General features: G+C 41.6%; 2 protein-coding genes across 6 annotated transcripts in view; both read left to right on the forward strand.

The window, feature by feature from the left end:
- The first annotated feature begins 1,151 nt into the window (after positions 1-1,151).
- Positions 1,152-15,839, forward strand: NFU1 (NFU1 iron-sulfur cluster scaffold). 2 transcript variants are annotated; one of them, XM_082779514.1, is made up of 9 exons: positions 1,152-1,220; positions 2,912-3,018; positions 6,062-6,197; positions 8,783-8,849; positions 9,671-9,785; positions 10,921-10,984; positions 13,156-13,330; positions 14,155-14,243; positions 14,982-15,839. In XM_082779514.1, exons 1-8 carry the CDS (start codon positions 1,174-1,176, stop codon positions 14,200-14,202), a joined length of 759 nt encoding a protein of 252 aa, XP_082635640.1. In that variant the 5' UTR covers positions 1,152-1,173; the 3' UTR covers positions 14,203-14,243; positions 14,982-15,839. The 2 variants fall into 2 exon arrangements, with proteins under 2 accessions (XP_082635640.1, XP_082635641.1); XM_082779515.1 differs by having other exon boundaries at positions 14,155-14,202.
- A 3,562-nt stretch (positions 15,840-19,401) lies between these two features.
- Positions 19,402-25,026, forward strand: part of GFPT1 (glutamine--fructose-6-phosphate transaminase 1) — a 43,517-nt gene continuing 37,892 nt past the window's right edge. For 3 of the 4 annotated variants that reach the window (XM_082779467.1, XM_082779466.1, XM_082779468.1), the window contains exon 1: positions 21,472-21,613. In XM_082779467.1, coding sequence (XP_082635593.1) covers positions 21,487-21,613 — 127 coding nt within the window. In that variant the 5' untranslated portion in view covers positions 21,472-21,486. Of the gene's footprint in view, positions 19,446-21,471; positions 21,614-25,026 lie in introns of those variants that run through there. The other variant, XM_082779469.1, reaches the window with a different exon arrangement.

A 25,026-nucleotide genomic window follows, 5' to 3' on the forward strand; every position in this document is an offset into this window, starting at 1 on the left:
CTTTTAAACTGAGGATATTCCAGCTTAATGGGGGCCTTCATGGCCAGGGCAACGCTGTAGTGGCACAGAGCTGTCGAGCCCCCTGCAGACACAGGAGCTGCTGCAAGGGAGGATGCGCAACAAACCCATGCCCGAAGAGGATGCGCTGCACAAGAGTGGAGGGGTCGGTGAGCCGTGGCTGACGTGCTGCACAGGTCGTCCCGAGCCATTCGCGTGTGCTGTGGGAGGCGTGAGGGGGCTGGAAATGGGTTTTGGCAAAGCACAGGGAAAGCGTGCTTGCTGTGAGCTCTACAGCGTGCCAAGGTACAGTGAATCCAGCCAATGCAACAAGGAATCGCTGAAAGGAAGAGCTGGAAGTTTGTTCAAGGAACATTGGCGGGACTTTAGGTTGTATTAGTTAATTGTAATGGAATAAGCAGGCATAGCTGGCCTAATGTAAGTGGCTTTCTGGTCCAAAACTGGCAGGAATATAATTGCACTAAGAGGGGGAAAAGCAGCCACACAAACTGGCATCTCTGTCTTTCTGAAAGTGCAAAAGTCTCCTTCCTCCCAAGGGAAACTTTTTCCTCTCCTTCCTTAGGCAACAGCCCTGGGGTCCACAGTGGCTGCAATCTGCAAAATCAAGAGCTTCCCACCCCAAAAATCACACAATCAAAACAAGTACACGACCTCTAACTTCTGCAGGCCCCATCTCTGGAAGGGCATTCAGAAGTGGGCTGGATTCATCATTTCTTGTAACGTGGAAAAAATAAAATTAAAATAAAATAATAAAATAAAATAAAATAAAATAAAAATAAAATAAAATAAAATAAAAAAGGCTTTCTGTGTGTTATGGGCTTCCTCCCCAGGGGCTGGGAGTGACACCTGGCCCGCTCCGTGCTTCCAAAAACCGCTCATCAGAACCGATGCTGCTCCTGCCAGGAGCTTGGGCACGGACAGCGGGACCTCGTCACCCTGGTGGCAGGAACAGCCTGAAAGCGTAAAAGGTGGTGGTATAAATATATATATATATATATATGTATATATATATATACGTATATATATATATATGTTTTTAGCAAAAATGCTGACGCGAGGGCAGTGCGCTCTGAAGGGCCGCAGGCGGGGGGAGCAGCGGCCTCGCTGCCGCCAGGGGTCGCGGCAGCGCCTGGGGCGGGGCCGAGGAGCGCCAAGATGGCGGCCGCGCGGTGGCTCGGCGCGGCTGCGGGGCTGGGCGGCCGGTAGGTGACTGCGGAGCCCGTGGGCTCCGCGCTGCCCTGGCCCCGAGGAGGGAGCCCGGCGCTTCCCGGGGGTTTGCTTTCCCGTCTCTTCCCCGCCGTGTGGCAGCGAGCGGTACCGCGACCTCCCGGGCCGCTCCGGGGTCGCCTCGGCCTTCCCCTTCACTTCCCCGCCGCAGCAGGGCGGCCGCGGGTGAAGTTATTTCTTCCCCTTCCTCCCCGTCGTTACAGAGAGGCGGCGAAAGGCTGCTTCTTCCCCTCAGCTCCGTTACAGCGGCCGGGAGTTAATTTCTGCCCAGCGCGGGTGTGCTGAGGGCCTCTCCCTGAGGGGCTGCTCAACCCCTGCGCCCACACGTCGGAGTATCGGGGGTGATTGCCTAGAGCGTGCTCAGGAGCGTGCACCGAGGGGTGTTTGCCCCCAAATTCTGCTCAGGAGTGGAAAGAATTTGTTAAGAGACTCTCAGGAGTGTTACCGAGACCACAAAAGTATTGTAGAATCACTTAGATTGGAAATAGACCTTTTAGACCTTTTCTTTGTTTGTCTACCCCACCCACAGCTGGAAGGTCAGTTTTGTGAGGAGAGACTTTCTGCCTGTTCCTGTGCTTGAGGAATCTGTACCTGGGTGTAGTGCCTCTGTTCTGCTTCCTGACCCCCAGAGAGAATTTCTTCCCCAGTAAGACCCCCTGCAGATGTGATTTATTTCATCTGCGTGTTTCTCCCATTTGCACCTGATGAGGAGAGAAACCAAATGATAACTAATGGTTTGCATATTAGTATTTATCTGAGCTAGTTTTGACACGAGGGGATTTTGGTTCCATTTTCCAGTTTTCACTTTGCTCTGAAACACTAAGGCTTCTGGAGACACGTGGAAAAGATCCCCACCACAAACACACCTTCAACCCCCCCATGCTGCCCGTGGCATTTGGCTGTCCCTTTGTTCAGATGGTCATGTCTTAGTTACAGGATAGGAGTTTACATGTGAAACTAAGTATTTGTAGCTGCTGGGTGTGCATGAATTTATGGAAATTGGATGTGTAGGTAAGCGTTTACACTCTGGAAAGCTAGGTCTGTTACTATGTCACTCTGCGTTGCTTACGTGTAGGTAATAGTGGTTTTGTCTTTTATCCAAATGCTGTCCAGATATTCATTCTTCTGAAATAATTGTTTGTGTAAAAGTAGCCATTGTGTTATCTTTTTAGTTTGTCTTGTATATTCCAAGAGCCATATTGGAGGACTTTGACCAGCCGAACCAGCCAGAGTAAAGCAGTAAATCTGGCCTTTATTTTGCCTTAGGTGGTTGGAGTTTGGGCTCATCTCAGCTGTCTGAAATGTTCAGAAAATTAGGTAATTTGTCCAAGTTAGATGTCCAGGTTCTTGGTTGGCACTTCTTCAGTGGGCTCCTCTTGGGTGACCTTCCTTTTCCTTACAGATATGTAAGGCAATTTGTCTCTCTTTAGTGACTGTGAAGGAGTCTATATTCCAATCTACTGAGCAAGAGAGAGCATTGAAGAGGGGGAAAAGAAAGGGCATTTCATAGTCTAACCTATTGGCTTGCTACTTTGAATCAAGGTAGATGGGTGTCTTGCTGGGTTCTGGGGATTCTTGGAGCATGTGAAAAAAAATTCTTTGGGGTATTGGGGATGTGCAAACTTATAATTTGGAAATTCCTAACAAAACTATGATTTTTCTCTAGGTTTTGTCATACAATATTAAAAGATCATAGTTTGGCAACTAAACAGCCTTTCCACCAACTTGCACAAAAGAAGTCATTTCCTCCATCTGCAGTATTTCATAATACAGGTAAATACAAGCTAAAATAAGTAGATTAATGCGCTGTGGGATTTTATGTCTTGTGTTAATAATGAAAGCCCACTCTTTTTTGAAATGTGAGTGTGATAAAATTTCCTGGGGGGTTTCCTAGATGGTTTTTAATGAAGTACTAGCACAATTGGACATTTGAAGCTCAGGAAGAAGACGTGCATGGCTTGATTTCTGCTTGATTAGATGTGTGTTCTTTATGGCATTCATCTGCCAAGATGTGCAAGGGACTTTGGCATAAAATAATATCTGGGCTTTGCTGCATTTCTTCATTTAAATTTTGTCTTAGTGTAGTTGTATCCCTCATGAGAGACTTCCTGTAACCCTCTGTCCTGCGTCAGCTCCTTAGCTCAGCAAGATTAAGCTGCTGCCTATTCCAGCAAGGATGAAGGCAGAGCCTTCCATATTTAGACCTATGATGCTTTCTTCTTTTAATTTTTCTCCCCTTGAATCTGCACCCGTGGGTGCATTAACGTAATTCTCCATTAATATCACCTGCAAGGGTAATTTGGTATTACACAGAAAAAGCAGTAGTTAAGATTGAGTTTGTTGTTCCTAACAGCTTTTTGGAAGGCTGTATGCTCAGCAAAAAGAAACAAAAGTCTGTGAAACTTGCAGTGCAGAAAAACATTGTGCTTTTGCACCTGCCTGAGGGATTTAGCATTTAGCAGCTGCTTTCTAATGCTGTAGCAAAGAGTTTAAGGGAAAACAAAACAAACAAAAAAGAAAAAAACACTAAGTTTATTTTTACTTTTGATTTCAGAGCAAGCCTAATCCTACCTGGTACAGCAGCATGGTTTTTATTTCAGTTCTAGCCATGTAGTTGCAACAGGTGCACTTTGACTTGATGTTTTACCTGCTTCTGCAAGTGTCCTACTAAAGTCTGCCTCTATTTGGTATTTTTTCACCTCGAGCAGCTGGCAGATCAGAATAATAAGAAAGCATACAGCCTCCCTTAGAGGGTTGAAAAAAACAATGCAGATGTTAGCTGTAAATACAGCCAGTTACCAACAACAAATTCTGAATGGGTTATTCACAGTTGTGCAAAGAACTCCAGGTGGATTAATGATTAAAAAACCTGGCGTTTTTTTAATCCAAGGTGGATTGAGGGTTGGATCTTCACCTTCCATTGAAGGTGGATCTTCAGCTGCTGAAGATATGTGCAAAATGCAGTGTCTACCCACCTGGAAGGTGCCCTTTGTGGTGTAGGGTGTTTGAGATGCTAATGTGAACACTAAATGATAGCTTTTAGTGATCCATGTCTTTCAAAAAAACTGGCAGAATGTATTTTATTTACACCATCCACATCCCCTGCTGCAAGCTACTTGTGACTATGCTGTTGTGCTGGATGTGATTTTGGATGCCAACAGGACCTGGAAGATGAGCAGTTCTTCCATCCCCACAGAGAGAGCTGACAAGTCACTTGTTCTATCAGGACTGTTCCTTTCATGTTGAAAATAAGTACTTCCATGCTAAGCCTGTTTTCTGTTTATAAAAGAAGTAGTATCTGAGTACTTGGCCATTGTGTATGTTGGAGTCAAATGGGTTGTTGTGATGAGAGACACATGCAGTAACAATCTGTCAATTTATAAATAGTGTGATTTGTCATCTAATGCTAGGGAGTCAAGAGCAAAATGGCAGTTTAGGAAATGTGTAAGCTCGTTCTGTTGCTTTAAATCCTTCTTTTTGAAGCTATGTGAGCCAGTTTCTCCAGAATAATTTCTTTATAAATATTATTTACTAGATATTTCGGGGTTTAAAATGCATTTTTTTCTTTGCCGTGTGTGCATATTTCATTGAATTATTTCATGTGTAGGAAGAGTTAGAAGGAGAACTAGAAAGAATTAGAAGGAGTGGGACTGTTCTTACCTGATGTTGGGCTTTAGTAGAACATCAAGCATATGCTGCATGGAAATGTTTACAGGAAAATACACTGTTAAACTTACACCATCAGATGCAGAATATTAAATTTTTATTCCATATCAGTTTTGGCTTTTTTTTTTTTTTAGACTCTTATAATGAGAGAAACACCTATACCTCAAAATGAATATTAGTAAAAATTTATCTTTACTGGTCTTACCATTTAATTTTAAATTTTGGGGTTGGTTCAATTTCTACAACACAAGTGACAGTGTATAGTAATTCACCCTCAGATGAATATTAAAAGAAGGCATGGTTACTGTAACTGTAAAGCTGAAAGACCAAAAAAAAAAAAAAAAAAAAAAAAAAAAAAGTCTTATATCACAGAATCATCTAGGTTGGAAAAGACCTTCAAAATCACCAGGTGCAAGCATCAACCTGACCTGCCAAGTCTCATCACCATCCTGTGTCCCTTAGTGCCCTGTCCACACACCTCAAATACCTGCAGGGACAGTGACTCTACCACTTCCCTTGGCAGCATGTTCCGAGGCCTAACCACGCATTCCTTCAGGAAGTTTTTCCTGATATCCAATCTAAACTTCCCCTGGTGCAGCTTGAGACTCTTTCCATGAAATATATATGTGGAAATATATTTCTGTATAGTGTTTCTTCAAGAGAGGGTTAGTGAAACTTACACTGAGCCTTTACTTTGAACAGGAAGTGATAATGCTGGACAGGGATCTCACAGCATTTGAAGATTTAAAAATAAAAAAAAAAAATAAAAGAACTGACCACAGCAAAGGTATGAAGGTTGCCATCTCTTGGTCTCTATAAAAAGTGAGGATGGTGCGAGCCTCACACGGTTTGATACTGTTGTAGTCATCTGCCTTTTAGTAAATACAAGTTAGCAAAAGAAGCAAAGACAAGATTCTATTTATCTTGTTTCCTATAAGATAATGTTACAATGTTTGTTAGTCTGGATCTTTTCATGTATTCCTGTTTATCATTGGTGCACAGACTGCTGTTGGTAATAGCACAGTGAGCCTTCAGTCTTCTCTTGCCAAGTAATCAGGAAATTGGAATCCTTGACTTCCATTTAAGCTATTTAAGTTTGATTACATTAACTTTCTTTTTTTTTTTCCTTTTTTTTTTTTTTAATTTCCAGTAAGATGCATGTTTATTCAAACTCAGGACACACCAAATCCAAATAGTTTGAAGTTTATTCCAGGCAAAGAAGTACTGGAGTCAAGGACGATGGAGTTTTCCACACCTGCTGCAGCATTTTGCTCACCTTTAGCAAGGTATTATTAAGCATATCAAAGTTGGATGGGGGGGAGCAATGGGACAGGACAGGACACACCAGCGTGGGCTGTGTGTTTACAACTGATGTTTTAAATGCAGCTTCTGATTGTCCTGCACCTCAGTGTACTCAGGAGCAGATTGGTTGGGTTTCGGTTTTTGGTGCTTCTTTACTTGAGCATAAAATTGAAGCTGGGAAGATTGTTGCTATTGAAGAAGTCTTTCTGCATGTTTGTGCTCCCTATGGCTCTGTCAAAGCAGAATGCATCATGGTCTGGTTTATGCAGCTGGATTGAATGGCATTGTAAGTCCAGGATTCTTGAACAGTTGCTGCATCATAAGTAATACCTCTGGCCCTGATTTTGCAAAACTGCTCCAATTGGAAGATTCCTAATTCCAGGAGTTACTCAGAAATCATGCAACTGTTCAGAATTGGGAAATACACAACATAAGGAAGTGAATACTCCCCAAATGCTATGAATTAAATGTAGTAGGTTGCTTTGGCAGTTGTTAGTGTTAACCTGAACTTCAAAACTGGCATTATAAACCTTTTCCTTCCAGAAAGGTTTATAATATTTCATTCAAAGGAATGCGACCAAATTTGGCCAACTCTCTCAGGCTGAATTTATAACAAGTCTTGGGAGTTGCAGCTTTCAGTACCAAAATACGTAACCTGAAGTAAGAAGCACTAAGCAGGTAATTCACTCATACCATCGTGGTGTAGAAGGGGCTTGGAGCATCGTCACAAGTTTCTCTGTAAATATTTGGAAGCATCTATTTTTCTTCTTTGCCATTAGCCTCTAAATACAAACTTTCCTTTATCTTGGAGAATAAAACTTGGAGAATAAGGTCCAGAAAGGCTGCAATAAGTTCTGTCCAGAGGTCCTAAATTAAGTCATCTTTGTGTATACTAGAAGAACTATATACCAGTAGAACTACATGATGTGATCTGTCCAGGAAGCGTAGGGTTATCAGATACACAGCTCAGTGCTTCCAAAGGTCTTTGGTAGCATTGTTTGAGAGCAAACAGGATCTTTACAAGGAAAGCTCTGTGACTTAGAGTAACAAATACAGTGTGAAAGGTTTTCCAGGACATCACAATGCGTTACTACAATGCTGAAACAGTAGGATCTGATTATGCCAAAGTACATCAGGTTGCAGAGTGCAAACTGCTGTCAGAAAGTGTCTTTGTGTTGTCATACATCTGCAAACAGACATTTTCATCAAAGACAATGTATGTGCTAGAGTGTGGACTGTGGCAGGGCAGCTTATATGTGTTGTGCAGGTTAATGGAATAAAATGTCTGTATGTATTCATGAACCATATATTACATTTTTTGTAAATGGAATAATAGTTTATTTTAAAATGAAATATTTTCCAAGGAAATAATACAAGTTTTTAGAAGGTGAGAGAAGGATGAGAAGTATTTCATTGATCTTAGATATTTTGGTGCACTCTTAATTTCGTTGTTTCAGTAGCTTTAGAATCTGGTTGATTTAATGTTGTAAAAACATGCTGCATGCATAACTTCTGCGTGTGGAAATTCAGATGGGTATTATGAAATCTCTTCTGTCATTTTTTTTCATCACAAATACATTTGTGATAAGATTTCTGTTTCCTGCATTCATTGTGGTTTTTGATGTTTTCCAGTCTTTTGAAATAGTATCTTTTCTTCTTCTCTCAACTATAAAAAAAAAAAAAAAAAAAAAAACTTACAGCCTTTTGACAGGTTTAACTCTCAATGCTTCTTATTTAGAATGTGTTTTTACTTTATTTTTTAACTCTCACAAGTAGCATTATACACTTACTCTGTACATTAATTTGTTGGGTTTTAATGAAGTGTTTGTGGAAAAGGGTCTTTAGACTCATTCTGCTTTTTATACTTAAAATATTATCAAAGGGGTGCTCTTTCCTATCATCTGTGTTGCTTTGGATGTGTGCTAATGTGCCACCTGGTGCTGGATGCTGTATGGGGCCATCTCAAGCAATTCAGAATGAATGCTAAATCTCCAAGTTTTTATATGCTGTAAAAATGGCTAAAATATACAAGATTGCTCACAGTGTGAATTGGTGTGTTAAAGCCTTGCAAACCATTTGGCACTAATCTTTTCAGAGAATGGCAATGGTTGTCATTTTTTCCAGTGAAACTGAAGGCAGTTTATATTGAGCTCAATTACTTAAATAGCTTGCTTTAATCAGAGGAACTTTTCCTTGAGTTTGCACTCATCCTACCTGAAACCATAGGTACCAAGTGGTTTTGATGCTGATCAAATATGTCTTTATACATAGAATATCATTTTGCCTCCAAAGAAGGTTTGGAGAGAGTAACTCTCTTCGCATATATTGTGGAAAAGTCCTGAAAGTTCACTTTGACTACCCACGCTGTTTCACAGCAGGAGGTCCTGGCTGTGCTGTAGGTGAATTAGATGATTGGATGCCAGTTTGTCATAATGGTTCCACTCTTTGTGCTTGTTTCTGTCTGGAAATGTATTTTAGAACTTTTTTTTTTTTTTTTTCTGTGAATGAGTAAATAAATTGTTAGAAATTTGGCTGAAACTTTTGTATTTTTTGTTTGTTTTCTTAACAGGCAATTATTCAGAATTGAAGGAGTTAAAAGTGTTTTCTTTGGGCCAGACTTCATCACAATCACCAAGGTAAGCACAACATACGTTCACATGTGCTGAAACATGACCCGAGATTCACCTGCCAAGTCAATGGCCACAGACAGACTCTCGTTGAGAGATAAGTAATGAAAGTACCAGAGGCAATAGTCACAAGGGCATTAAGGGAAATGCTGGTAATATTTAAAAAATAAAATTCACCATGTGTGGATAAGCACTGGAATAGGTTGCCTGGAGAAGCTGTAGATATCTTGTCCTTGGAAATGGTCAGTGTTTGGCTGGAGGAAACTTTGAGCAGCCTGGTCAGGTTGGAAGCTGGCTCTGCTTCGAACAGGCAGTTGGGCTTGGTGACCTCTCGAGAACACCTCTTGTGAGGTGACTGTGTAACCGGAATGAGGTGCGCTGCAGGCTGTGTTGTGTTTACTGAAGGTGTGGCACTCAGTGTCAGCAGAGATAAGGTCATGTGTAGTAACTGCGTAGTTATGCTCCCGCTGTATGGGGAGCCCTGGACAATTCAGTGAATTATACTTTGGCTCAAAATGAAATGGAACCATAACAAACTTGGGTCTTTGGTATGGTTTGGTTAGTTTAAAAAAAAAAAAAAAAGTCAAGTAATGTATTTAGGAAACTTTATTTTTCACTTTTTAGCTAATATTCTAACAGCACTTGGCTTGCAAGCAAGGAAACCTTTCTGATGATTATTCTGAGTCTTAAACATTTTTGGCAAAGCTGGACTTGCGCATGAAACCTGAGAACCTTTATGATGTTGTTAACATAAGAGGAATCCCTATCTAATTTTATTATTTTTAGGAAGCAGATGTTCTGTTTAATCACTTTTCTCCCAATTCTCATAGGAGAGTGAAGACCTGGATTGGAACTTGCTGAAACCAGATATTTATGCAACTATAATGGATTTCTTTGCCTCTGGTTTACCTGTAGTTACTGAAGAGGCGCCTAGGACAGATACAGGTAAATCAAATGCTTAAGGAAGCAGCCAACAGCCAATGGGTTTAGTCTGGGTGATATCTGAGCTTCCATTTATCCCATAGAAAAGCATGCAACAGAACTTAAAGTGAAAGCTGCTAAAGCTTAACACAGGAAAGAATTTTCAGAACACACATGTTCTAGCAGAAGAAATGCTGAACTGTCTAGAAGAGTTGCTTAAGCCTAAGTACAAAGTCTGATTTTCATCAGTTGGAATATGAGTGTGCCTTCACAGGAGCCATGCTGAGCTATGTGTTTTGGCAGCATGGCCCACGTTTTGCTGTACTTTATGTGCAAGAAATATTTATGCAAGTGTCAAGGCTGTGTTTAGAAAGCTACTGGGTGTTGCTGCACATCCTTTCCACGTGGGTACCTACAAGGGTTTTCATTTCCCCTCTTAAATATGAAGGGAGTGTCCAGACTTAACATCCATTTGTTAATGATAGATTTATGGTTTTACATGAACAAGAAGTGCTTATAAGTCCTTTCCAAGCTGTAATAGAAAATAATTAAGACTAACTTATATTTTGAGGCAAGGACAGTATTTTGTCTTGTATTTTTGTTTGCAACTTAACAGCTTGTACAGTTTTTCCTCCCATAGTGTTTTAAGGCAGATGATAACTATAATTCCCCTCTACTCTTCTCTGTCTGGATTTCATTTCAATATTAAGATAGGCTTTATTTTATTTGAACAAGTTATTTCAAAAATGCTTCAGCGAGACTAACATGGAGCCTGAAATTGTGCCGGCCTTAGCAGAAAGAATGAATCTTCTGAGGACCCTGCTTTAACCCATGCTTCCTACCAATGAATGGTAGTTGTTGCTTCCTTTACTTTCTCTTCTTTTTGTGTGCTGTCTTCACTGTTATAAAAGGTGGCACTGCTGTTAAGGCCTTTGCTTGGAACTTATGAGCCAATGTTGTTTTATGTCAGTCACTGCCTGGTGTGTGAATATGGATGATGTGGATAAAGATACGTACACGGAGTTAGATGTCCACCTTTGGTTTCAGTCATCTCAGCAATGGTTTTATGCTATTTCATTCTGCTATTATGGTTATGCAGTGTTAGTAATCATAACAAACTTCTATCCGTGTTCTGATCTGCATTTTTTCTTTTCCAAAGCTCCATCAGAAGAAGATGATGAAGTAGTATTAATGATTAAAGAACTGCTGGATACAAGAATAAGGTAAACCAACATTGCTGCTAGATGGATTGAGATAGGCTTGGTTTGGATTTATTTAGAGAACAGTCTACATGTATTTTTCTCTGGGTATGTGTGATTTCACAGTTCAGTATCTAGTGTGGGGGTTTAAATGCAGAACTGGCTGGAGTTGTGAATGCTGTTTACTCTAACTAAAAATTTTCTATCTATTTTTCCTGCAAACTGTGTACTGAACAGAGTCCATATTACTGAGTGATTTCAGAACAGTGTAGAGTCTTACCCTCTGGAGTGCATTTACGCAGCATTTAAGCTTTTAAGCATTGTGTTTAACCCGGTTATTTCTAAATAATGAAAACAACACAAATAAGCTTCATTTTAACAGTGGCGTCTTTCTTTTTTCTTCCGTTACATTCATCTCTGTCTTAAACTGGTCCTTCCCTTCCAAGTATTCCAAAGTAGGTTATATTATTTCTTGTGTCATAGTTCAAGAAAAATTTGCTAGCAGAATTCCCTTGCTGTCTGGTCTTCATCAGATTTTTATATTATTTTATATTATTTTTATATTATTATTTTATATTTTTTATACTCTGCTCTAGTTTTATTGGTATTTTAGTATGATTTTAATTTAGAGTCTGGTTGTAACTAATGAAGTCTCAAGAGTGGCTGTGGATTGTGTTGTTTACCTGGAGAATATTTTTATGTTCATTAATTGCTTACTAAAGTGAACTGAAAGGAATAATCAACTTGACATTTTAGGTGCAGTGTTTAGTCTAACACTGGTTGGTTTCTCTGTAAGGAAAGAGGGAGAAAAGCAGAAATAAGATGGAACATTTTTTCCAAAGCGTATTGATGTATGCACTAAGTGTTGAAACATGTCACTGAATTACGCTTTTGCGTAAAACCATGACAGAAAGTAGCATTCAGTAAGTCTGGCTGGGCTCGGCATGTGGTCATTTAAAATATGTATGGTATTTTTGTCCTTGAGTTACCAGCAGCCCTTCTTAAAATTCACAGAATTTCTGTCAAAATCACTGGTTCTTTCCACCTTTTTCTTTCTTTCTTCTCCTCCCTGGTGGACCAAGAAGCTGTTGATGAGAATGTTAGCAGCAGTGCATCTTACTTCATTATACAGCAGGATAGCTGATGGAAACTATATACAAGCCAGTGGTACATACAGAGCCTTATTGTTTGGTGAATCAAAAATATGTGCAAAAATGTTGTAAGAAGGCACAGGATGGAAGGAATGGAGATCTGAAAGTTTCTTGCTCCCTTCCAGAGTGTTTTAAAAAGTTACTTTAAAGTTTAAAAAAAAAAAAAAAAAAAAAAAAAGGAATTTTTATTCACATTCTTTGACTTTCTGGAATTGAGATAATTAGCTATGGTGAGCAGTTAATAAATGTGTCAGATTCGTAGGTTATTCTGTTAGGAGTGTAGCTCTTAAAAAGTGTTATTTTGGAAATAAGTATAAAAGCTTCTTTTAGAGTAATGGGATGGTTTTAGTTTGGTCTGGAAAAATGTTGCTATGGGGACGCAGTTACAAGGCTGGTCATTTGTTGTTTGCAAAAGACCAGGCTGCAGAAATGCTATGAGTACTGGGATATAATCTTAACAGATGCTGGTTTCTTCACCCACTTGCAGAATTAAGCTTTTATATAGTTGGAGGTTTTTTTGTGTGTTCTATATAAACTACAGTAAGCTGTGTGTTTATTTATGGAAGGATGTAAGGGCTGTTTATCCCTGTCCCTAGTCATGTAACAGATGCACATGCATCATATAGTGGACATACACCTATTATATGACGGAATTCACCTGGATTTTGGTGCATAATTGAGGCAAGCATCATCACATGTGGAGAGGGCTTTGCAGGCTGGATCAAGCTCTGCTCTAAGGTGCTTAGAGCAAAGATTTTCTTAGATTCTTAAAGCAAAGAATTTCAACTATTTCTTTGCATGTTACTGCATGCATTGCAAATATGTTTTGCTTAATATCCAATAAAAAGACTGTAGCCATGAATGTGAGAGTCCATCAAAATATGAATTGTGGGAAATTTTAATCAGGTGGTCGTAGAGAAAGAGGGTTGCTGTAGTTACTCTAGCATACCAGTTCTTTGTGTATGTTAAATTGAACTCTTCTTAAGATTCCTAGAATGAAACTTGTTTCAGCTAGACTTTAAATTGAGTGTCGTGTTCCATCAGGCCAACAGTGCAAGAAGATGGTGGCGATGTTATTTATAAAGGTTTTGAGGATGGGATTGTGCAGCTGAAGTTGCAGGGTTCATGTACCAGCTGTCCCAGTTCCATCATCACCCTGAAGAATGGGATACAGAACATGCTCCAGTTTTACATCCCTGAAGTAGAAGGCGTTGAACAGGTGGGTTGGTGTGAGATAACAGCTGATTTTGTTTAAACTGGGGGGGGGGGGGGGGGGAGAGAGTTAAGAAAAAGAAAAAAAATAAGACGGGGTCTTTCTGCCTTTCCAGCATGCCAAGTTGGCAGTTTAAGCAAAAGTATGGGATATATAACTATAATTTTTGTAAGCCAGAAGCTGTGCCTTAGCAAAAGATTTGGCACTTTGGCAAAGTCCTGTATGTGGGGAAGGACAGCCCCTTGCACCAAGATGTGCTGGATGCTGCCTGTCTGGGAAGCAGTGTGGCTGCAAAGGACTCGGGGCTCCTGGTGGACACCAAGTTGAGCATAAGCCAGCAGTGTGCAAAGAAGACTAACAGTGTCCCCGAGTGGTGCCAGCAGGCTGAGGGAGGTGATCCCTCATTGGGTTCTCTCCAGCATGTGAATCTCCTTCTTTGTTGAAGAGCCCAGAACTGTTAGCCAGTGATTATTACCTTTGTGCTTTGGTGATTTTTTTGTGGTAGCAAGGGACAAGCTCTCATCCCGTCCAATGTAGATTCTTTTGCTTTTTCATTAAAAATCTGATATGTTGCAGTAATTCTAGTGGCCTCTCTAGTAATGTGACCAGCTCCTGTTATTTCAGCCATATTTCCATATGGTATTTTTGGTTGAAAGCTTTTTTTTTTTTTTTTTTTACATTTTTCGTGTCACCATTGTTATTCAGTGATATAGAACAGCTACTCTTCCCCTTGAGTCCAGCAAGGATTTAATGCAATAAATTCTCTAGGCAATGCTACAGGACTGAGAGTTTGCACTGTTTACCTAAGCTACTTCTCGATTTGCTTTCAGGTTGTTGATGATGATGATGACGTGGAGAAAGAAGCAAATTCTACTTAAGTTAGCATCATCTATGGCCATATAAGTATTTATTTCTCGTGGTATGTAAATCAGCCTTGTGCTGAGAAACAACAAATTTGACTTTCTTGCCAGAAAAATAGTTGTACTTCTGTTGGTGAAAATGTCTCCTCAGTTTAAGCAATTTGTCCACTAATTTATTAAATGCCCTGCATTGAAATGGCAGGCTTCTAAAAATGGTGATGTATCTTCATTGTTCTTCCGTACAGAAATTTCAAGATTTTTAAAAAAAGAGGGGGCAGAAGTAAAGTTTTTTGACTTTTTTTTTATGCAATAGAAATATTAAATATTTTTTCCATTGCTGTATAAACGGGTGATTCAGGAAGATTACTTTTATCAAGTTCTAATAAAATGCTTTTTATTTATGTTAGTGTTGTGTGAAAAGTAACCCATAACTTCAACTCTTAATTTTAGAGGATGCAATATTGCCATCATTTGTGAAAGTTATCTACTTGTTTGCTACCACTGCACAAGTAATAGCAACAGAAACAAAGTGAATTGTTTGTTTTAAAAAACACATTTTTAAATAAATGTTAAAAAGTGATCCATGTCAACTTCAGTAAGTAGCAAGACTAATTAGCTTACTTAAAGTAAAATTGTTCAGCCACCATTAGTGGTCTGTTTAAACTTGCAAAAGATGATCTCTACATAATACTCCTACATCAAGATGAATGTGCAATGCTTAAGGGCACAAATTACATTTGTAGGATAGCAAAGAAAATGAATGTGTTTACCTATGCAATATCCTGTTCCTTCTACAGTGCCAAAGACTGCAGCTGATGTGTAACTTGGCTGCCCTGGCTAAGTGAGGGGAGGACGTGGCAGAGCAGAACACACTCCAGTTTTTGAGACTATGGGAAGAGAAATATTTATTGTTCTGAAATTGAAATACGTAAATCAGGCTTTGCAAGTACTTCTGTTTATTTCTTGTGCGTGTAGGACTTAATTTCTTCCTGGTGCCTAGCGTTAGCAGATGGCTTGCCTAATGGAGATAGTATTTCTTCTTTGTGTTGCCACAGTTGAGCTGAGTTTGCGGTCATTATTTGGCTTATGGTTATAGCAGTGTTCCCTGCGTGCAAGGATTTGACAGCCTCTGGTATATTTCCTGTTACCCTCCTTGCCAGTGTAATTCCACTGAGTCCCTTAAATGGGATCAATTAAGTCAGTGGAGAATCTTATATAGCATGCCAGATCAGCATGTGGTAACAATAAACTTCTTATTACTTGTTGGAAACTTGAAAATAAATATTTTAGCAAAATATTTCTTTAGCTTTCATGTAGAGTAATGACCTACTGTCATTTAAATTACCCACTCTGGATTTAGAAATTGGTTTGAAATTACCATGTTTTTTTCAACTTCACTACAAAGTTCACGGTGCCTGATCTTACAAGTTTTATCAGTGACAAAATTCCCCTTGAGGTAGGCTCATATTATCCAAGAGAGCTTATGCAAACTTTATCACCATGTTCATCAGCAAAGCATAAAATGGCAAGTAATGTTTCTCGTTTCTCAAAAACGGAGCTTTTTTAGGTCTTATGTGTCAATTCAATGCATTATATATGTCAGAATATAAGCAGCAAAGTAGCTGATCTGTATGTTAAATAAAAATGTATCTTTTCAGGTGTGGTCTTTATTCTTCAATTAAGCAGTACTAATTTCTTTCAGATACAGTATGGATCCAGTTCTGCTGTTGTCTGTTTCCGGTCTTGTTTTTAATGGGGTTTTGATTTGTACAAATAGGACCAAATTAAGCCTGCATGTACTGAGGATGAAGATTAAGCATCTTGTGACTGAAAAGATCGCATGTCCAGCACATGCCCTGTGTGTCCTCAACAAAGTTTTTCAAGCTGTTGCAGAGAGAAGTTAAGGCCTGCACCCCCCTCCCCCTCTATCTGTTCTGTCCCACAGCAAAGTAAGCTTTCTAGATCAGTGCTTGTCCTGCATGAAGTGATGGAGGGGCTCTCTAGCTCTGGATAAAGAGAGAGGGGGCTGAGTGCCAGTTAGTACTTTGTAGGACCAGCCCTTGCATTCAGTACTGCTGTAACCGCTGAGATCCATTTCTCAGTGACACGGGAGAGGACTGGTTCAGGGGGATGAGACAAAATTCAACTCTATCTACAGCATTAGCAATAACCATAAATTCTGATATTATGACAGCCCAATAGGGTAGAAACATCATATCGTTAGATCGTGTGAGCCTTCCAATCTTAATGGAAAGAAGCCCCGATGGTGAGGGGTATCCTGCCTCCTCCTCCCACCCAAAAACCTTTTGCATTCACAGACAGAGGCAGAAAGGGGAATATAGCAATGACTGTTCAATGCTTAGCCTACGAGTTAATGAGGTATCCAGTGGGCCAGTGTCCTCTGGGGTAGTACAGTGTATGGTGTTCTCTGTGCTTTTTTTTTTTTTTAAAGAGGGCCCTTCAGTTAGGGGAGCTGGGAAACTACTGTGCTGTAACATTCAGGTCAGCAAGGTGGTTTTGACTGTTCAGTTTTTCTAAAAATTGCAGCCAGTCATTACATTTAAAATAGTAACAACTGCATATTCTGGTATTTATTTTTTTTTTAAGAAGAGAAAAAGTATGTTGGTATCTTTGCTGTGTAAAATTAGTATGCCATTCAGTGATTTTTTTTCACCACTTTCAGATAGAGAAAATAAAAAATCATTTATGTTTCCCAAGTTATTCTAGTGCTCTGTTACAGAGGTTGATTATAGTCATCTAAACTCTCTGCCTTGAACCTGTTTTCAGGTGGAGATGTGCTTTTGATCAGGATGTGATTCATTCCATGCTTCAAGAAGAAAGTAGCCTGTTTGTCTTTTAGGCAGTCTTCTGATAACACTGTTTTATATGGTATGAGGCAATCAACAGCCACAGCCTTCGCTGACAGGATTTATGGAGCAGGTGCTGTCAACATACCAGGAAGAAACAGCTGACATTACCTGATGTTAATATTCAACATGTGTCATATTAGTAATCAAAAAATATGCATTTTTCCAGAAGGTGATAGATGCAGTTCATCCAGAATTTGGGACCTTAGCCAGAACTTCTATTTCAATTGAAGTACATTGAGGCTAGGGGAGGAGAGATGGTACTTCTCCTGACTGTGGCCCACACTGTTTATTTTAAAAAGTTTGTGTGTGAGAGATGGTTTGGGAAACTGTCTTCGTATTTCTTCCTTTGGTACTAAGTTGCACATCTGCATTGGTACGAACTATTTTATGGTTTAAAGCCACATTCAGCAAGACTCAGAATAACTTAACAAGTTACATAGGGGATAATTTATTTATTTATTTATTTTATGGGGAAAATATGAAATAGCCACTTCAAGAATAAACACATGGAGCTAGATTTCTCTCTCTGTAAAATTCTGAGAAATTTACACCAGGATTATTAGTACATACAGCCTTAGTCTGAAGTATTTTTATAGCATTGTCAAGTATTGCATAGATTTAAGTCAAATGGTTCAGGATTTGTTGTGCTGCAGATATGAGCTATGTATTTTTGGAGTGTTTCTAAGGCCTATCCATGTTTTTTCAGGTCTGGTGGATCCTTTGTTATAAGTAGGGTCATATCCTTCATTTTCTCTTCACAATTCACATAATGCTGTACATACATTTTAGATTTGCAGTGAATCTATGGAGAAATTCTGCCAGTGAAGTTGTGAAGCAGGACCTACTACAGGACAGCACAGAAACCCATAACATAGCAATAAAGCAGCAGACAAACCAGTGTCTCTAGTAGGTCAGTAACAAAGGTAGTTTGAATAGCGGATGAACCTGGTGAGAGCAATATTTGTGTCAACATATGTTGCGCATATTTCAGTTGGTCATGGAGTTGGTTAGGAGTTCTTTCTCGTCTAGTAAATATGTGTCCACTGTTGCAAGGTGTTCAGCTTCCTAATGAAAGAATCACCATGTAATCATTAAGGTTGGAAGAGACCTCCAAGATCATCTGGTCCAACCATCACACTACCACCAATGTCACCCACTAAACCATGTCCCTAAGCACCAGGTCCAACCTTTCCTTGAACACTCCCAGGGATGGTAATGCCATCACCTCCCTGGGCAACCTGTTTCAATGCCTGACTGCTCGCTGAGAAGAAATGTCTCCTCATTTTCAACCTGAACCTCCTCTGGTTCAACTTGAGGCCATTCCCTCTAGTCCTATCTGCAAAAGGAGCTTGACTCCCCAGCTCCCCACACCTTCCTTTCAGGTAGTTGTAAAGAGCAATAAGGTCTCCCCTGAGCCTCCTCATCCCCAGACTAAACAATTCCTGTTCACTCAGTCTCTCTGCATAGGGCTTGTGTTTCAGGCCCTTCACCAGCTTTGTAGCCCTTCTCTGGACACGCTCCAGGGTTTCCACACATTGGAGCTTCCACACCCTGGAAGATGTGGAAGTGGGTTCGTGTGCAAGCACAACTGAGGAAAGATCAGAGTTTTAAGTCAGCCCTCCTCCACCTTCACAATGGTCAAAGGGAAAATAGAGGGCTAAGCAGCTTGATTCCCAGTTACTGCCCTACGCGACCAAGTCATAGGAACTGCGTTGTTTCATCAGGTTATTACCGTAATGCCTTTGCTGCTGAACAAAAGCAGAGATGGCTGCATGTGCTGGCTGCTCACGTTTAACATTTCTTATATTGGTGACCTCCTTCTGTTTGTTTTGCCAGGTTCTACCAGAAGGGTCAAAATCTCTCACTGTCCTGTTTTCCGTACACTAACGCTTTTGGTTTCTCTCTAGTCTTTGTAAGGAAATCTTATTGTATTGACTTCTTCAGCGTCAAGATAAAGTGAGCATTTTTTCCTAAGGAGGGATTTTGCTACCATTTTGTATCCCCAGGCTTTTATTTTTTTCCAAACAGAACCTGAGGGTGGCAGTTGCACGTAGATGGTGTAAGCGGGATGCCCAGCTGTAGGAACAAGCCTCTCCCTGCCGGCAGTCACGCCCCTCGCTGGACCTTCTCGGGCCGCGGCTCCGGCTCCGGCTGCCACGTCCCGGGGGGCAGCGCCCCGCCTGCGGGCGGCGGCGGCGGCTCCGGCTCCGGTCGCCACGTCCCGGGGGCCGGGCCGGGCTCTGGGCGGGGCGGGCGCGGGGCCCAATGGCGGGGCGGGCGGCGGGCCTGCGCCCTGGGCTCCCGCGGCGGCGGCGGGGGGGGGCCGGGCCGGGCGGGGCGGCTTCGGCTGGCAGAGGCAGCGCGGCCGGCGGCGGGGGAGCAGCATGTGCGGTAAGGGCGGCCGGCGGCGGCGGGGAGAGCCGGGGCAGCCGGCCCCGCCTGCAGCCCCCGAGCCGTGCACCGGGAAGGGGCCCCGGCCCCGTGACGGCAAAGTGTCGCTGCGCCGCGCGGGCCTCCGGGGGAGGCGGCTCTCGGCCGGTTAGCCCGAAGGGACGTGTGTTTTTTTTTGTTTTTTTTTTTTCGCGGAATCACCGCCCGGTGCCGGCGGGGCGCACAAAGGGCCGGCGGCAGCGCGGAGCCCGCCGTGCCCAGCCCCTGTCAGCGGGCGCGCGGCACGGGGAGAGGCGGCGGCTCTCGGTGGCAGCGCTCGGAGCCTGCTTCTGGCCGCGCCGCGGTAACCGCTGCCGTCTGCAGGTGGGAAGGACGGCGCCTCGCCGTTTTTCTTGAGTCGTTGCAACTTCTGACGAGGGGGCTGTGGCGCTGGGCTCGGCCAGGCGGGTCAGCCGGCCGAGGCGGGGGTGAGGAGCGTCCATGGCGGGGGGCACGCCGGCTCCCCTCGGCCCACTCGTGCCAAACGCGCCCCTCTGATGGGCGAGAGCAGGAGCCAGAAGGGCTGGGGGCTTTCCGGGGGCCTCCTGACGCTCGTCTTTGCCTGTCCAGTAGAGTTGTTCCGCCTTAACTTTTGGACGTAGAAACAATATTTGTCCATCCTCTTCCTCTCCCCTTTTTATCACGTTGGCTTCGCATTCTTCCACGAAAAGGGTCTTCTTTCAATGTTTCCGTCGTGGCTTTTTTCCCCTCTATTTTTACATGTAAGTTTAGAATTGTTGCTTTGAGCAAGATTTTGTTTTATATGTTTGATGTGCAAGTTGCCATTTCTTTCATTGATTCTGTGAGCTTGAGCTGGGGTGAAATGCAATCACCTTCAAACTGTCAAGTCTGTGGGCTTGAAAAGACACTCAGAAATTCATACTTCAGCTTACATTTAACGCTATGTTAATTTGTGTTAGAAGTACAAAGTAGAGCAAAGCTAAGAATAGAAGGGATAATTATTATTATAAATAGTTGGCTGCGAGAATAGGCATAGTTTTTGTGCCTTGTGCTTGCCTTTTTGAGGTCCAACCTTCAAAACATGTACTGCTAACGTTCTGGTCTTCATCTTCTTAACTGTGATAAGCACTGAAAAATCTGTGGGTAGTTATTCAGTTGCACTCAAGATCTAACGTATTTCCCTTTATAACATCTTCCCCTTTTGATATAAGCAAGGTTGTTCTTAGATATTGAGCTGTATTATGAAACAGTCAGAAGAGTAACAAGGATTATTGACTATGTTGTTGAGTTTGGTTCTGGGAGACAGAGATATACTGTGCAGTGAAAAATGAGAAGAGAGCATTGACCGAGTATGTTTCTCTGAAGACTTATGGAATAAGAAAAAGTCTCAGAAGTCGAAGAGGAGCTCAATGCAGGAAGCGTGTGAAGATAGCTAAGGTTTTTGCAGGGAACGGGAGAAGAACTGTTTGGGGTCTGAGGGTGCTGCCACATGAGCTCTTGTGAATGGGAGCTCAGCCCCACAGGCAGAGATGAAAGGGTGCAGTCTCTGCTGCTGCCATTTGCAGCTCAGCTGGTGAGTACAAGATGAAGTTGACTGTGGTCTGGGCTCACGTTGTGAAATGTTAATTGTGGTGGTGGCTTGGGCTTTCTTTTGAACGGCAGCAGTACCCTCCAGCAAAGGAATAAGGCAATCAAATGGAGGCGATGCCTTCTCCATCTTGTAAATATAAGCAGACAGAATGGCTGGGAGCTCCTCTGACTGTATACTGGCATCCTGATCTCTTAGCTGAAGTGACAAGAAGTCCTCATCTTGTGGTAGAGGCCTCCTCCTGATTCCTTTTGCAGGTTGGCTGTAGGAACCCTTGGCAATGTTTATGGTATATAGCTGTGTCAGGATACACCCTACTTTATCTTACAGTGCTGTCCACAGGATGTACAGTCCACATTCAGATTTTTATCAGATTTGACTCAGATAGAAAGTTAGTTACTGAGCTTAAAAGGAGAAAGTGAGAATGCTGCTATTGTTATCCTAGTTGTCCCTATGAGGGCTCAAGACTGGGGATACCAACACAATGTTTTCAGTGCACTGATGAACAACCTGATGTTCAGGTTTAGTGACTGTCACCTCATGAAGTCCTGTGAACTGATGTGCTTGTACCACTTGACAGGTAAGTATCCTCAAAGTTTACTTCTTTGGTGTCTAAAATAAGCGACAGGTTTGGTGTGTAGACGTGCTGTTCTCTGTTTTTGACAGTGTTGCAAGAGGATAGATTTTGTTCTTAGTATGTTTTACTTGTTTAAAGACTTAATGAGGTATAAATTGATTGTGCTTTGGTCTGAATGCGCTAAACCAGTTAAATGACATCTTTGAAATAGTTTGGAAAACAGGTTTTTCAAGGTAGCCAGGCCTGATGGACTGTTCTGTAAATAAGTAAACCTATCCTCTGCCATGACTGCTTTAAAACAAACAACAAAAAGGGATTTAAGAATTTGGGTCCGGTGTTGTGATTACTGGAGATAAGAATGGGCTTAAGAAAGACTTGGGTTCCAAGCTTTAGGGTTGCATGCATGTCAATGAGAATTGCCCTCCCACACTCCACAATACTGTTTGTACGCCTAGGTCCATGTCTTGCTGTGAAGCACAGAGCGGTGGCTCTTGCCCAGCATGTCTCCTTAGGGTTGGTGCTCTGGTTGTTCGCTCTAGGTGGGAGAAATCCCTCTTTTCTTATTTGAAGAAAGAGGCATGTGCGCAGGTGGCAAAAGTATCCAGTGGATTTTTTTTCTGCTTTGCTTTTTTTCCAGCACAGGCTTGGTGAATTGAACATAGAGCCTCCCATATACAGCTAGCAAACATGGTAACATAGTCTGCTTGTTTCTGACAAGTTGTGTGGAGTTAGCGTTTTTCCCCTATGCGGCAGCTGGCACGGCATTCCCCTCGCCGACACACCGGGCAGCGAATAACAGGAGCCTGCTCCAGCAGGCTTTGAGCATCGTCTTAGGGAACACAGAAAGTGAGAGGGCCAAAAGCCATGTGGTTCTGGTATTCTGTTCTGTGCTGCTTGTGTATCTGTGTTAGTAGTTGTTAGGGCTTTGTTTTTCCCCTACTATAATTTGAAGAAAGATTGTTTTTTTTCCTTCCCTTCTCCCAGTCTGTCACGCACATTATGCATGTGATATTTAGCAACCTGCATCTAATTTGTTGAAGACCAGAGGCCTGATAATCATCACCAGGGCAAAGGATTCTTCAGAGTTGCCAAGTGGTTGTACTGATAATATCATCTATTGAAATTATTTTAACAGTATACAGTACGGTATAAAGATATTTGTAAATCTGACAGTAAATCTAGCCTGAAGGCTTTTCTGCTCTCCTAAGGGATTGAGAAAAGGATTAGGAGAAGGTACTCCTGAGTAACTTCATGTATTCAAGATGCTGGAGAAGGTAATTTATTCTTACCTGGAAGTGGTGATTCATTTCATTTTCCTGTGTGCTTACCATGAAATAAAGGAACATGAAAACCAGAAAGTTCACAAGAACTTTCTCAGGAAGAGTTGTTTAGTGACTGTCAACAATAGAAATAATGAGTTTGAGAAAAACTGTCAACTGTTTTTAGGGAAATCATAGAATGGTTTGGTTTGGAAGGGATCGTCTAGTTCCAATCCCCCACCCAGTCTCACCTTCAATCTTTATGTAGCTGTCACTGAGAATGCTTAATTTTAGTGTTTGATTATTAAAAATTGGATCTTAGAGAGAGATGAATTCCACAAGCACCTGAATACCTACCTGTTCTGCTGGGGTAAGATGTTAAAGCACATCCATAAGAGACAATGTTTTATGTTCAAAACTATGTTGTTAAACGTATTTCACTTGAGAAGTACACATGGGACTTCTCGCTATGGCAGGTCTTATTGTGAACAAGTCTTTTCAGTCCCTATGTGTGAAGTCCCATGTCAAGTTACTAGTTGAAATGTTTTATTCTGTTGTAAAGCGTGACTGCTCTTCTAATCCTGAAGTATATTAATGTCAAGACTTGAGGTATATTAGTGTATTCCAGACAAAGCTGTTGTGTTTTTTGAGCCTATCAGTTACACATTTCTGTAGGATGTTTGCTGCTAGTCTTCTTCTAGCTGGGAATCCACAATTACATGTTTATACAGTTCTAGGCTAGAATGAAGTTCACAGGGGGGCTTGGGAGGTTCACAAGACATGTATTTCTCCTTAAATAATGGCAACTCAAGGCTTGTCAAAGTAGTGCAATTAAATGTCATTCATATTGCCTGATTTTCTGTAACACTTCCTCCTTCTGGCTTGTTCCAGAGCCCGAGTTAGAGTGCAGGTGTGACATTGTCACTGAAAAGTAGTTATGTTGATATGGGGCTAAATACGTAAGTTGAGCTGGAAGTGAAACTCCCATTTTCGGGTCTGCTAGAGACCTGAAATTATGGTGGGCTGATTTCAGAAGGTTCTGCTTGGGTTTCCCAAATTTGTCATGTTCAGCACCTGGGATGTAGGCTGGCAAGGGGGCGAGGCTGATGGTGGGACCATGATGGAAATTTGCTGGATTTGCACTGCACTGCAATTTCATCAAAACCAGCATGTTTCTATTGGCTGCTGTAACTTAAATGAATTGTCACTTCGACAGAAAAATTGGCACTTTGTGACAGAGTGCTCCGCACGAAAGCCTTCAAGCAGCTATAAAGATCTGTGCAGTTCTTATCTTTTCATCTTTTGAGTCATGTGTTGATTTGAATATAAGCATGAAGAGGGAGAAAGCAAAGATTTAATAAGGCATTATGATTTGGAGGAAAACATCCCTGTATTGCATGGCGAGGAATGTCTTTTATTGTCTATAAAGCACAAGGTAGGGTTGCTCTGTGCCGTCCTGCATCTGCCACGTCCCACCTTGGAGCAGGCTGCATTTTGTAGCTGGATAAAGTCATCTTTGTTCAGCTTGCATGTAAAAAGAGGTTCTTTTCTGAGTGGCCAGCGCTTTGCGTCATGCTGGGACATCAGCATCACCGGAGCGCCCTTTGGCTCACACAGATGTGATCAACAGCTTGGGGTGCAATTCAGGAGCAAAACCTTGTCTGCAGAACACCTCTTGCTGGCTGCCAAGAAAAGTGGATGATTTTCAAGAGTACTCTTAAACCAGTGGAGCATAGCAAGCATTTAATGCCTTGGGTCTTTTTTCTCATCTGTCAAAGGCAGTGGAATTGTGTTTAAAAATTGAAGTGATTTCAAGATCTGATGGCTCATATTCCTGAATAATCCAATATTAAGGGTAGAGCCAGTAAAAATGCTGTTCTTAAAATGTAGATTTTTGAAGCTTTCTCCAGCTAGTTAGGAGGACTGAGGATTATCTCATTGTGGGATGTTTGAGAAGGTGAAAATGAAATGCATTTGAAAATATTTCCGGTATATGAAACTGTTATTTGTGCATAATTCATCGTGTCATAAATGGGTGATAAGCCTTCAAATGTTTCGTTTTAACTTGCTGATTAGTCAGTCTTGCATTTATTTTCACTTGCCTTATTGTCCATTTTTTTACATAAGTAATGTACCATTTTAGGTATTATTCTGTTT

The sequence above is a fragment of the Aythya marila genome (assembly GCF_965140915.1).
Source record: "Aythya marila genome assembly, chromosome: 26".
NCBI classification, from domain to species: Eukaryota; Metazoa; Chordata; class Aves; order Anseriformes; family Anatidae; genus Aythya; species Aythya marila.

Excerpts from the sequence above, each read along its gene's own strand:
- NFU1 (XM_082779514.1), top strand. The coding sequence starts at position 1,174 with ATGGCGGCCGCGCGGTGGCTCGGCGCGGCTGCGGGGCTGGGCGGCCG. Across the intron at positions 6,198-8,782 it reads TTTTGCTCACCTTTAGCAAG|GCAATTATTCAGAATTGAAG; the intron begins GTATTATTAAGC and ends TTTTCTTAACAG. Across the intron at positions 10,985-13,155 it reads CTGCTGGATACAAGAATAAG|GCCAACAGTGCAAGAAGATG; the intron begins GTAAACCAACAT and ends GTGTTCCATCAG.